This window comes from Saccopteryx leptura, chromosome 1, assembly GCF_036850995.1.
Source record: "Saccopteryx leptura isolate mSacLep1 chromosome 1, mSacLep1_pri_phased_curated, whole genome shotgun sequence".
NCBI lineage: Eukaryota > Metazoa > Chordata > Mammalia > Chiroptera > Emballonuridae > Saccopteryx > Saccopteryx leptura.
In genome coordinates this window covers 40,952,171-40,965,602 of record NC_089503.1, presented here as the reverse complement: position 1 = coordinate 40,965,602, position 13,432 = coordinate 40,952,171, and the positions used below count along the sequence as shown (strand labels likewise).

General features: G+C 41.6%; 1 protein-coding gene across 2 annotated transcripts in view; it reads left to right on the top strand.

Annotated features, from left to right (window-relative positions):
• ZDHHC13 (zinc finger DHHC-type palmitoyltransferase 13) overlaps window positions 1-13,204 on the top strand; it is a 51,993-nt gene extending 38,789 nt beyond the window's left edge. For both annotated transcript variants that reach the window (XM_066364581.1, XM_066364586.1), the window contains exons 12-17: window positions 692-754; window positions 1,445-1,538; window positions 3,158-3,241; window positions 7,386-7,543; window positions 9,615-9,712; window positions 12,682-13,204. In XM_066364581.1, coding sequence (XP_066220678.1) covers window positions 692-754; window positions 1,445-1,538; window positions 3,158-3,241; window positions 7,386-7,543; window positions 9,615-9,712; window positions 12,682-12,820 — 636 coding nt within the window. In that variant the 3' untranslated portion in view covers window positions 12,821-13,204. The remainder of the gene's footprint in view (window positions 1-691; window positions 755-1,444; window positions 1,539-3,157; window positions 3,242-7,385; window positions 7,544-9,614; window positions 9,713-12,681) is intronic.
• The last annotated feature ends 228 nt before the right edge of the window (window positions 13,205-13,432 follow it).

The window sequence follows — 13,432 nt, the reverse complement described above, 5'->3', positions numbered from 1 at the left end:
GCTATATGAAAAATTTTAAAAATATATATTTTAAAATATTTTTAATTCCTGTTAAAATAATACTTCACCAAGACCTTTTCAGATGTAATTTTTGTTAGCAGATACAATTTTCTAATTCTTTATAGTAACACTTAGATAATGATCAGATAGCTTAAAGTCCCTCATTTAATACATGGAGCAGGCAGGAGCCAGGGGGAGTCCTCCTCCTTCCTGACAGGGGAGATGCCCCGTCTCCTCCTCAGATGAAGTGTTCAGATGACATGGTGTGTCTTCCATCGCTCCTGAATGTTTAGAAGTTGGGGAGAGTGTCATCTTTATTACCTAAAGCCAGTGTTCCTCAAAAACTGAGCCATTGGTGCTTATGCCCATCAGTTCTGTTGGTTACTGGTAGTTTTTGTTTCTTTTTAGGATCGTCTGTGTTTATTTTTCTCTAGCAGATGGTAAGTGGGAGGTCATTGCCATTGATGGAGAGAAGGGGTATCATTTTTGTGCATTGTAATTTCTTGGCTGTGGTTGAAAATACAGACTTGAAAAAGTAATTATTTCAGGCATGGAATGATTTGTTGACCAGTCTCCCAAGGTGCTTTTCTAGCTTCCTCAGTTTGGAGAGAAAGCTGTGATTATGGTGTATGACCATGCATTATACATTCCCCAGTAAAACGCCAACGTAAGGTCAAATTCTGTCTTTCAGAACATCATCACCCTCGCAGAGACTGGTTGTCTGGACTTCAGAACATTTTGTACGTCATGTCTTGTGAGTCTTTTTTTTTATAATTGACTTTCCCATAGTAAAAGCAAATTCTTGGTTACATTGCTCATGTAAGCATTTAGCAAATCTTTATGATATATTTATACACCTTTGTTTCTGCTAGGTTCTAATTTTGCATTACTGTCAGAACAATTTTCTGCCTTGAACATACGAGAGAAGGATGTTTATAATCTCTTGGAGTTGCCTATGATTAAAAATCTCTTTCTATGTTTTGTTTGCTTTCTCCTGCCATGAAGCATATGTTAGAACTAACTTGGATCGCAGGCTCATGATAACCCCAGGAACCACTTGGTGAAACTTCTCATTTTGCAGTTGAGAAATCGTGGCCTAAAAGGAGGAAGTAACTTTCCCCACATTATTGGCAGAGCCAGAAATGTGACTTGAGCTTCGTTTCTTTAGTCCATGATTCTTGTGCTGCATGGGATTGCCTCATTCTCACCAGTCACTGCCAGTAGGCTCTGGAATCCAAATCCCCTTTAGCGATGGCTTCAATGAAATAGACATATAGACGAGGGAATATTAATAAGACTTCCAGAGCCTCAGCGTGAATGGATGATCTAATATTTAGGATTATTTGTGTCAGTTTCTCTAGGATTTAGGAATAAGCTTTTGCTTGTGATTTGTTACTACTTTGAGACTGATTTTTGCTTGGGCCTCTCCAAATTGCCTACTTAGGTAAGAAAGCCATTAAGGTCGCTCCATTGCCCTGTGTGCAACTCCTGTGTGGCTCGATACGATCAACACTGCCTGTGGACTGGACGGTGTATAGGTGAGAGGTTGAACTTTTCAGTTACCCTATGAAGCTAAGCTTATATTTAGTTATGTGTGTGAGTCATAGAAAAAGTGAAAGGGAACCCATTTTGTAGCTGTTCCTTGTCAGAGTATTATCACTATGGTACAACACTTTTGGAAAACTGATTTTTGATACTGATAATATTATTACAGTGTTTTAACATTTATGAAACACTTTCATATATCGTATCCTTTTTGATCATCATATACCACTCCTGCGAGGTTGGTGTTATTATGTCCACTTTAGAGTTGAAGAAATATAAAAAGTGAAACATTATTTGCTTGAAGTCACTTTAGGAGTATCAGTCTTCTCCAGATCCTATGTTCTTTCCATGTTTTGTCTTGTCTCTCTTGTTCACCTTCTCCACTTGCCTTCTGCAAGATTCAGCTAGAGCTAGACCCAGAGATGGTGGAGATCTGGGGCTGGGCTCCCACTCAGGGAGTGTTCCGTGTCCTGGTCTGCAGCCCTGCCGTCCTCTGAGCCATCGCACTAAAGCCCGGGCTTTATTATGAGGAACTGTGGTCATGGGTCTTTGGGAGAAGATGAACGTTCACGATCTTGATGGGCAAAAGGCTGCCTCGGCTTAGTCAGGTTTTCTTAGTGCATTGTGTTGTTTTTTACTTTCTAGAAGAGATCATTTCTGGAGTCCCACACTCTATGGACCCTATCCCACCTTAGCGGTGAGGTGATTGACATTATAACAGGCAGCTTTGAATGGTAGTGGAAAAACAATAGCAATGAGTCCATATATTTCTATCATTTCATTTAACACGGTGCTTTTACGTGCCTCATTCTCTGGTTGCCACGGGCCTGTGAGATGGAAGAGATATCCCCATACTATAAGTGAGAACAATGGATCAGGGAATGTAAATGTTGTACCTATAGTCACACAAGTAGTCATTCATAAACCTAGGTCTCCTCATTCCTATGGCTGGTGTTCCTTCTGCTGGGCTTTGCTGCCTCTGGAGAAAGAGGGGGAACATGGTGGTACCCGAGCAGCTTTTGTGTCATTGGCATCAGGACGCTCCCATCTCCAGCATCAAAATAGAAGAGTGGGGCTTGGCTGCCTGGCACCCTCCCACCTTCTTCGCTTCTGTGGGCCTTTCTCAGGCTGCAGGGTGCTCCTCTTCTGCTGCGTTCAGTCTCCTGCAACATGGCTATTTAGTGCTGCTCCTCAGATTCATTTTCTCTGCTCCCTGATCCAGTCAGTCCTTGATGTCCACGAGTCACGTGGAAGGAAGGGACAGGTATGACTTCCCCCACATCCTGCCCGCCCCTCTCCCTCCAACACAGTATAGGCCATCCCAGAGCGGCATGTGCCTAACAAACTTTGTTCTTATTAAAAAACAAAAACAGAAAAAACAACTTCTTTTAAGTAAGTAATAAATAAATATTAGTTCAGTTAACATGGATAGTTGACCAACATGACATGTCAGAGCTGTTTGACTTTGGGTTAGTGGTATTTAAAAGCAAAGCAATAGCTTATTTCTTTACTTTGGTGAAGACTTTGGACAGGAAAGTGGTTAATAATGTGTTGATCTGGAAAATCATTGTAAGAAAAAGTATTAAATATGTTGATTCACTTTCTGATACAGGTTTCGGCAACCATCGCTATTACATATTCTTCTTATTTTTCCTTTCCATCGTGTGTGACTGGATTATATATGAAACTTTTATGTGTAAGTATAAATTTTCCTTACAGCAGGCTCATGCGTGCCCCCACCAACAACGCTGTTCCTTGTACACTCTTGCATGTCACCTTCTGGCTGGGTGACCATAAACTGTACCCCTTATAAAAGTGATGCGGGGGCCAGTGAGACTCTCAACAATGGGGAGCTGCAAGCAATGCTGGAAGAGGTCAGTTGTCAGACCCTGGAAGAGGTTTTCCTCTGAAATGACCTTGGTAAATTAGAAAAGTGGTCAGAAATAACAAATGCATTTAGGCAAGTGCAGATTTACCCCCACTGAAAGGAGGAACAATCAGCCACTTAGGTGCAAAGCCAGGGAAGTGAGAAGTAAATAAAGGGGGGGGGCTGGTGGGAGAGAGGCCCGGAACTTGAAGGTTGTCACAGTAATTATGAACAAAACTGAAAGCACGTGCCTTTGATAAATCTCAGGTCACAACTTGCAGCTGATGGGGAAGCTGTAATAATCATTGAAAGGTTGGAATAAACATTCGATCAGTTATTCTGCGTCTCTGAGAAAGGAAAATAATCTTTGTTTTAAATCTCTGTTATTTCTTACTTGAATGACCTTTTTTTAAGATTTTATTTATTTATTTATTTATTTATTTATTTATTTATTTATTTATTTATTTTGTATTTTTCTGAAGCTGGAAACGGGGAGAGACAGAGAGACTCCCGCATGCGCCCGACCGGGATCCACCGGGCACACCCACCAGGGGCGACGCTCTGCCCACCAGGGGGTGATGCTCTGCCCCTCCAGGGCGTTGCTCTGCTGCGACCAGAGCCACTCTAGTGCCTGGGGCAGAGACCAAGGAGCCATCCCCAGCACCCAGGCCATCTTTGCTCCAATGGAGCCTTGGCTGCGGGAGGGGAAGAGAGAGACAGGAAGGAGTGGGGGGGGTGGAGAAGCAAATGGGCGCTTCTCCTGTGTGCCCTGGCCGGGAATCGAACCCGGGTCCCCCGCACGCCAGGCCGACGCTCTACCGCTGAGCCAACCAGCCAGGGCCTAAGATTTTATTTATTGATTTTACAGAGAGCAGAGGGAGCAAGAAGCATCAACTCATAATTTCTTCACATTAGTTGTTCATTGTTTGTTGGCTTGTCACGTGTGTCTTGACCCGGCAAACCCAGGGCCTCAAACTGGCATCCTCAGTGTTCCAGATCAGCGCTCTATCCATTGCACAGGCCGGGCAAGGAAAATGATCTTTCAGTAGCAGTGTAAAGGGCAGCTCTCTCTAGGGGTCTCATGTCGGGAGTAACATCCAGCTGTTCCAGATGATCAGCTAAGACAGGGTTTAAATTGAAGCAAGAAGGATTTTGGTAGTTCCTAAGAGTTGTATGATTGTGCTTTTCAAACGTTGGAATAGGTTACCTAACTGGAAAAACCTATATAGTGCTTGTAGTGTATTTTGACTTTAACTGTTTATTTTTATTTTTTAATTTTTTTTAAAACTTTGGGAGAATTTGGCTCTAGAAGCAAAGAGCCTTATGCCCAAGTATTGTATAAAATACTAATTTTGTTGCTTGAGCTAGAATCTGGACTGATTCAGGAAGATGTTAGGACAGTTGTTTCCTACCTTTTCTTCCTTTTCCTTTATCATCCCAAGCCCCGTCATTCCCTACCTGCCCTGCCTTCTTGGCTTTCTTGACGTTTTGTTTTGTTTATGAAAGATAATTCCTTTCCACTCTCTCCAAGCTTCACAGCTCCCCTCCCCAGAAACATCTGGTATTACAAGTTGGCTCTGGTATTGTTAACATCTGTGTGAAATGGTTTCTCTTCTGCCCTGCTGCAGGCATGGAGAGGGCTTCTGTTACCTTGCCAGTCCTTCCCACTGACACCGCGGGTGTCTGATCACTAGGGAATGCTTTTGTGGCTCACTGTAACTGTGCGCATCTCAAATGGATCTAATAAACAGAAGGTTGTGATCCTTATCTCAGTTCCTGTCAAAAGCCATCAGCAATCCTGAGCATTGGAATTTAAAACCTCTTAGATTATGTCCTGTGGTGAAAGAAATAAAAGATATTTTGACAGAGCTTCTTTCTGTTGAAAGCGCTGACCTTTGAAGGCCTGACATTAAAGCGTATTCCTGGAAAACCTTTTTGAGCTGGCCCACAGACCAACCTGCGCCTGGACTTGATACTAGGGAGAAGGAGCCAGATTTTGCACCGCTCTTGTCTCTCTCCACTAAAAATAGTCCCTTTGTTTGGTGTCTGTCCAGCAATAGGCTGTATTGATAAGGACAGAAGTGATTTTCCATCATATTCATTCTTTCCAAGTTGCTTTCTTATTCCATGTATTGGTTCTTCCCTGCTCTTTGTCTTTATTCTCTGGCCCTGAACCAATTTTTATGTTACTTTAGTTTCTTAGGAATAGTCCCTCCTTTACAGTCACTTAAAACTGTGGAGGCTAGTAGCTGAACTTATGTACTTTGTTACTTACATCCCATTTATATTTTGACTTTTTTTTTTTACACCGAATGAGGACATTGTGTCATCATTATTTCAGACAGTGAATTTAAAAAAAAAAGTTCAATTTTTCTAATGTGCCCTCACTGTCCTTTCACCTTCTTTGTTTACCCTTCACAGCCTTGTAGCTAGAGCCCCGCCGAGCCCTGCCCCCTCATGTAAGCCGGTTGCCTCCTTAGCCACCAGCTGTTCATCTTGTGAGGTCTGTTTTCAGGGTGGACAGTAAGTAACTCAGACGTGTCAGTGTTGCACAGGTTCCAGGGGTAAAGATCTTAGATCATCGCTGGAAAGCACGCTGTAACTATTAATGCTGACTAAAGATGAAAACACTTGATTTAGAACAATAAGAGTGCCTTTTCTTCTTTCTCGTTAGCCAGTGACCACCTGATAATAATGCATTAGTACATGTTAAAGTGTTATATTACATGTAACTAATGTGCATGGCCATTGACAGCCACATCTTTTATATTAATACTGTATTGACATCAGTTCTATGGAAACTTCAGTTTGAAGTCATGCTGTGTTATTGAAAAAACTCCCAGGAGAAAGCGGCAGAAATCCCTAAGCTCAAAGAAGTAGACATTCTTTCCCACTCAGCTGCGTGCTCTGCCTGCTGTTGAAATTACATTCTTTTATGTCCCAGCAGGCAGATGCGTTAAAATGACTCCAGTTGCAACGAAGCAATGCCTCAGATAGGCAGAGCATCGCCCCCTGGTGGACATGCCAGGTGGATCCTGGTCAGGTGTATGCAGGAGTCTGTCTCTCTGCCTCCCTGCTTCTCACTTCAGAAAAATACAAATAATAATAATAATAATAATAATAATAATAATAATAGTTCTTTACGAACAGTCATGGTACTTATAAAAGACATTGGCTTTATATAACATTGAAAGTCTGTTTCCTTGTTTCTCCTGCTTCCTACCTATGTTCACCTTTCTGCTGCTCTTAGCTGCATGGGTTAGGGGTCATTATCACGAAGGCCATAGTGAAGTTCTTTCTTTCAGTTGGCATATAAATAGGTTCTCCTGGGGAGAATCTGAGTGTGATCGTATGACCAGCTCCCTGTTACTATCCTGAGGGTGTCTTTCTTGTGACTTCCCTCACCTGGCCTTTTTCCCTCTGCAGGATAAACTATGGCGCCAGTGCAGGAGTACAGGCGGTGTTGCCTGCTCTGAGCTTGAGTTCTAGGTGCTTAGGGTTTCTTGTGCTCACAGTACTGGCCTGTTGATCTGAACCCTTAATAAGAGTTTATACTTAGTTCTGTGATAGGCCCATATCTTGCTGTAACATGGATAAGATAATTTTCTAGGACAAATATTTATTAAATATAATCATTCTCAGCTGTCAAGTCCTTGAACAATTAACCTCTGTAGCCAGTGCATTTTATGCTGAATATACTGATTTTAGTGGTGGTTTATGGGCTTTTTTGCTTCTGTTTCTTCACTGGCACCTACCAATGCAGTGTGATCAGAGCCTTAAGTAACAGCAGGTACTAGTTTTTCATCTTTGTTAGTGGAGCTGGTATTTGGAAGATAAAATCTTAAAATTAGGTTCTGATCAATGCCATCACCCCTTCCTTTCTCTTTTCCTCAAATACAGCTGCAGAGATTTTATCTTATTTATCTGGTTTGCTGCTTTTTAAAATAATAGGTTCCTTTTTGTGCATTCACAGATTGGTCAAATCATTGTGCCACAACATTCAGAGAAGATGGACCGTGGACCTACCTCAATCAGATTGTGGCTTGCTCCCCTTGGGTGGTATATATCTTCATGCTAGCAGCTTTCCATTTCTCTTGGTCAACATTTTTATTATTTAATCAGCTCTTCCAGGTATTCATTTCTCTTCTTGTCATGCTTTTGGGTAAAATCTTTAATAGTCTGTACTAACATAGAAGGGCATTAATTTCCACACAGAGGACTTTGTGTCTAGTTCCACCTCTGTCATTTGACTCTTGAATTTCAATTTCCTTGTCTGTAAAATGGGGATAATAATTCCTGTCTAATGTCACAGGAGGGTTTAAAAGCTTCTGACATTTAAGGGCTTTCTCCATCATACAATTAACTTATATGGTGTGTGATAGCATAGTATAAACTATAAAATGTTATGCAAGTGTGAGGTGATTATTCCCCCTCACTTTTTTCAGCCCTGTTTGTTATATGATTATGCAGTACTTAAGTGTATAGAAGCGGGGAAGTAATGGAAAACACATCACTAACCAGTGGGCATGGTGATTGCACTTCCAGAGAAGGTTGTGGCCATTAGAAAGTCCAAGGTCCAGGGCAGTAGTCCCTTTCAGCTTTCTGTGACATTCCTGTCCCTTCCTGTTGCCTGCCTTCCCCTGTGAGCAGAGCCTCATTCTCACTGTGGTGCTGGCCTGCCCATGTGGAGGACAGCCGTGGCCAGTCTGCACCACTCACTCTCAGATAATTAGAGCACTACTCAGCAAAAGCAGGAAGTATTCCACTTGTATGAGGAAGTAATCAATTCTGTAATAATAATATAGAAATTTAAATAAAGGAAAACTAAGTAAAGTAATTAAGCTAATAATACTGACTGAACTAAGATTTTTGAACATTATCCTAAATTTCTGTCCCTCTAATATCTACAGACTCAGGCAGTAAGAATGGATATTAACATCAGTGGTTATTAATACTAATTACTCTCATTTATAATACCTAATATTTATATATGCTTTGCATATTCCAAAACACTTTCCCATCTGTTTCCTCACAAATATTTGAGATGTAGACTGTGCCAAAGTAGTATCTCCTCCATTTTACAGATGAGGAAACTAATCCTAAGAGGTGCTGAGGGCCTTGCTCATGGCCGTAAGGCTAGTAAGAGAAGGTAGATGAAGAACCTGAGATTTGAGACATCAATTCTAATTCTCTTTGTTCTCTTCTGGACTCTTAGAACAAGTACAAGTATACGAGACTATAATATTCTCAATTTTTAAAACTCAAGTTAATGTATTTGTTTACATTTTTTAAGACAGGTACATGGACCCAGTTTTTTAGACAGTTTTCAAATAAAGAAATTCAGAACAGAGTTGTTTTCTTAAACAAAACTCAGTTGTTTGGAGCTTTTGATTTCCTGGGTGCTCTGGTGAGGCATGGTTTGACGGTAGCGTCCAGCTGAGCGTATAGACTGCTGGTGAGGACCATGGGCTCTGTTCTCGCATGACCGAGGTCCAGAGGTGTCCTTCCCACTGCTGCCACTTTCTAAACTGCATGGCCTTGGACCAGTTACTCCACCTCTGTAAGCCTCTGCACTAGGTATTTTAAATATATTATCTCAAATCCTTAAACAATCTAAAGAAGATGATAATCTGTTTCAAAGATAAGGAATTTAATTTTTGAGTTGTTTTGAGAATTAAACGAGCTAACTAAATAAATAGTAGTGTTTTTAATGACATGTGAGTTTTTAAGTGTCCTTAATTCTTACCTTTCCACAAATATGTGGGTTTAAGTGTTCTTTACTTCCCTTAGATTATTAACTTTTTAATTTGGCTGATTTCAAAGACATACTAAGAATACACAAGTTAAAATAATTGCACTGATATTGACCTTATAATGTTTTACTTATTTAAAACTTGCATGCTGAGTTTATTGAGAATCTAAACATGGCCATTAGCCATGGCTTGAATTACTAAAGCAGTTATTTCATGACTCTTATTTAGTCAATGCACTGTTTTCTTTAAGGTTAATAAAAGAAGCAATATAAAAACAAAGTGCCCAGCTACTAGATTCACACAGCCTTCCCTTGATCCTCGGTTAGATGGCCAGGTGATACTGTTCATGCTGGGGCAGGGGAGTACCACATGCTTTTAGTGACTCATGATGCACTGCTAGGAGTGGTGGAGCCTTGATGTATTTTTCATGTACCTCCACCCTTTTTCAGATTGCTTTTCTGGGCCTGACATCCCATGAGAGAACCAGCCTGCTGAAGCAGAGCAGACATATGAAACAGCCATTGTCCCTCAGGAGGACACCATACAAGTAAGTGTGATATCTTCTTTCCACTGAGTCCTGTGGAAAATGCTAGCTTAGCCTTTGGTTGCCCAGTCGAGGGCCAGCATCCTTGGCCATGCTGTTATCCTCTATCTTGCTATCAGATAGAGTTGCCCTTCTTCATTGTTGGAAGCTTCAGTGACAAGAGGTGAGCAGTAAGGTCATGAGCCCCAAGGTGGTAAGAATTTGGGATTTAGTCTACTGAACTCAGCACAAAAAAATAAGTGACTTTGAAGTTTTGCCAAGATGGGGACTCTCTCCAGTCAAGCCACATGGTCACAAGGTTGCATACTGCTGGCATGAAGTCACTGAGATAATGAAGCATGTGGCGGAGAAAGCCAGCGACAGGGCTTTCTGTAGAAAGCATTGGATGTGAGTATTGCCAAGGTTTCAGCCTGGCTTTCTATCACTAGCAATTATTTTAGCCGTATGTTTAGTGTGCCCACCTGTATTGTCAGGGAGAAGCTAGTTTTTCGGGGTTGGGATATGTGCCTCCTAGAGCATTGGTTGTATAAAACCTGTCCTCAGTTAAAAATGCGTGTTTGTAGGAAGGTCATCATCATAAGATATGAACAATCAGGCTTTGAAGCTTATCTCCCTATCACATATATCGGGGCCTGGGGGGCTGGGAGTGCTGTGGAGGTGACCCAGAGTCTCCAGGGATTTGAGCGCTCACTGATATCTCATGAGCAGTCAGTCTATTTTAAAGTACATTTCTGGTACAAGATGAAACAGTTAGGCTGTTGGACAAGGACATCAGAGCCTGGGATATGACTCTGCTGGGTGTTGAGAGAGGAAAGAAACTGCTTAATTGGGAAAAGGTGGCTAAAGTTCTGGAGAGCGGAGAGTAGTGTTAAGCTTGTGATGATTGTTTCGGACTGGCAGCAGTAATAACAAAGTCCCTTTCTGAGCCGTATAACCAGAGGAATACAGGGGGTCCTCAGGTTACGACCATCTCGACATACCATGTTTTAAGTTTACAACACTCCCATAAAAGTTTTTAAAAATTGAGACATGAGTAGTTCAGCTTACGCTGTTAGCGTCGTTCTCAGGGACCACGTGGACGAACTAGTGTGGTTGCGTGTGGTGGAAGAATACGCAGTACAGTGTGCAGTAGGATATTTACGGCCTTTTTCTTTTTCTGTGCTTGGTTGTGTTTTTATGTTCTAGATTGTGCTTTTACAACTGTGTTAGAATAGGTAAGTGACTTAGGCTAGAAGGGTATGTTTAGACTTACACCAAAATTTGGGTTATATCACTGTCGTAGGAATGGAGCCGTGTTATAACTCGAAGGCCCCGTGTGTGTTTACGTCCCTGAAGTATGGAAGCCTTTGTGTATTTTAAGCTGAGCCTTGAAAGCTGTGGAGCAGGCAGATGGAGATGGAAAGGAGGGCAAGCCATGCCCTGGAGAAAGGTTGTAGAGGGCAGAGGTGAGAGCTGGGTGTGCCTGGAAAGTGAGTAATGGAAACACAAACTGAAGGACTAACAGTAAGGCCTTTAAGCCACTTCTAAATCCTGCCCAAACTAAGGGTTTGCCTTGCCTGTCCTCCCTCAAGTGCCTTTTGCTTACTAATGGGGCCTCTGAGTTCCCAGCCTGTCTCCACTTTCACCCCAGCTATTCCATGTAGTTAGCCTCTTCCTGGGAAGCTGCCTTTAGATTAGTGATGGGACTTTCCTCATCACTGTCACCAAACAGCGGCAGTGCGCTCATCCTTTTGTGCAGATGTGCTTCGTTGTGTGTAGGCGGTTGGCTTAGGCTTGAAAGGTAAAACGTGCATAAAAATCCACATTCCTCACAACTGGAATACATGGTAGCATTCAGGAGCTGATGGAGAAAAGTGATGCTGAAGACTGTTGTAATCAGGAAGGCTCCAGAGGGGACCTGGGCCTGGCGCGGGCCTTGGGGACTGGTAGGGCGTGAAAGGGTGAGGGGGTAATGAACACTGTGAACTGAGGAGCGCAATAGAGGCAGAGGCGGGATCAAAGGGGCCAGAGGGAAAGCGGACAGAGGGAAGGAGATTGGTGAAATTATATATACATAACAGCATTATAGAGAGCAGATCAGCAAATCCTGGAGGGAAGGGGGGAAGGCGTTGGGAGGGGGTAAGGGAGCTGTTGAGGGGAACACGGAGGCGGGGATATATTCGGTGGGATACTTGAATCTATACAAACAATAAATTAAAATCAATAAAAATTTAAACAAAAAAACGAAACAAAAAAAGGGTGAGGGGGTTGCCTTTGGTGAGGGTGAAGGTGTGTGGGTTCCCAGGTAGAACAGGGTAGAGGAATGGCCCACGTGGTTGTGATTATGGGAAAAATAGAGCCAGAGTAGCTGCAATAGGTGGTTTATAAAGAGAGTTTGGGGAGCTAGTATCTGAGGAACCTTGGGAATTTATAGAGTAGGGCCTGAAATACAAAGATGAGGAATTGGATTTGAGCTCCTGGGCAGAGGAGTGTCTTGAAAGGGTTTTGATTGGGAGGCGAAGGGTTATGAACACATCAGTTTTGGAAGACTAGATAGTCTCCAGTATGTAAGATGAATTGTAAGGAATTGAAACACATCATTTAGAGAGCTACATAGAAGGTTTAGAAAAAGAAACGTTTTGTTAATTGTATTGTTTTCTGGCCTTTGAGATAATCAGAGTCTGAATTAGGGCCATGGGAACGGAAAGAAAGAAACATAGTGATGGCGTGACTATTCCCATGAGTAGGAGACCCAACATGAAGTTATTTCACTTCTGGCAGAAACCACGGGCTCTCAAAGTTAGGGGTTCAGTTCCAAAACTGGAACTGGCTACAGTTTTAACATCCCATAAACTCAGTAACTGATTCACCTCTGGATTAGGACCTTCCAAGGACGTATATTGTAGAATCGCAGTGTGTGTTTGTATGAATAAATGTTTATCAAGAGCTACACAGGAAATGTAGTAAGACGTGTTCTCTTCCTTTCTTGGCAGCCTTGGGCTCACACAGAACCTGGCAGACTTCTTTCAGTGTGGCTGCTTTGGCTTGGTGAAGCCCTGTGCTGTAGACTGGACGTCACAGTACACCATGGTCTTTCATCCAGCTAAGGAGAAGGTTCTTCGCTCAGTATGAAGCAGAGCAACCCGAAGCTCTCACTCTGGTTTGTTTGTGTTTATGTTCATGCCCTGTGGTGTAAAAGTGAAGATTTAGAGATCGCCTAAGCCCAAAGGAAAACACGGGTAGTTTTTAAAGCCATTTGGTGAAAACAGAAGTTCTCAATAAAGGCATTATATAATACATTTAGCAAGAGCAATCTTGGCAGACTTCTAAAAGAAAACTTTTATATTTTTTACAGATGCAAGTTACTTTTTTGGGGGATAATGTTCACTAATTATGGATAAAATGTATTTTCAGATATTTTATTGGCTATTTCAAAATAGTTCTGTTCTTTAAACTTGTAATTTTTGATAAATTATTTGTCTTTGTTTTATCTATAAATATGTAAAAATATTTAAATAGATGTACTGTTTTGCTTTCACACATAATAAAAAATTTTTTTGTAGTTGTCTTGTAGTTTCTGAAACTGAACATTTCTAGAATATTAAATTAAGGAAAGGTATATATAAGATAAACTGATTTCTGATTTCAGTTGTGCATTGAGATCACTGTTAACACCAATAAATAAGATTAAATTTAATTTTCCATCTTACTTAGAAAATTGAACTTACGAAGTCTTAAAGATTA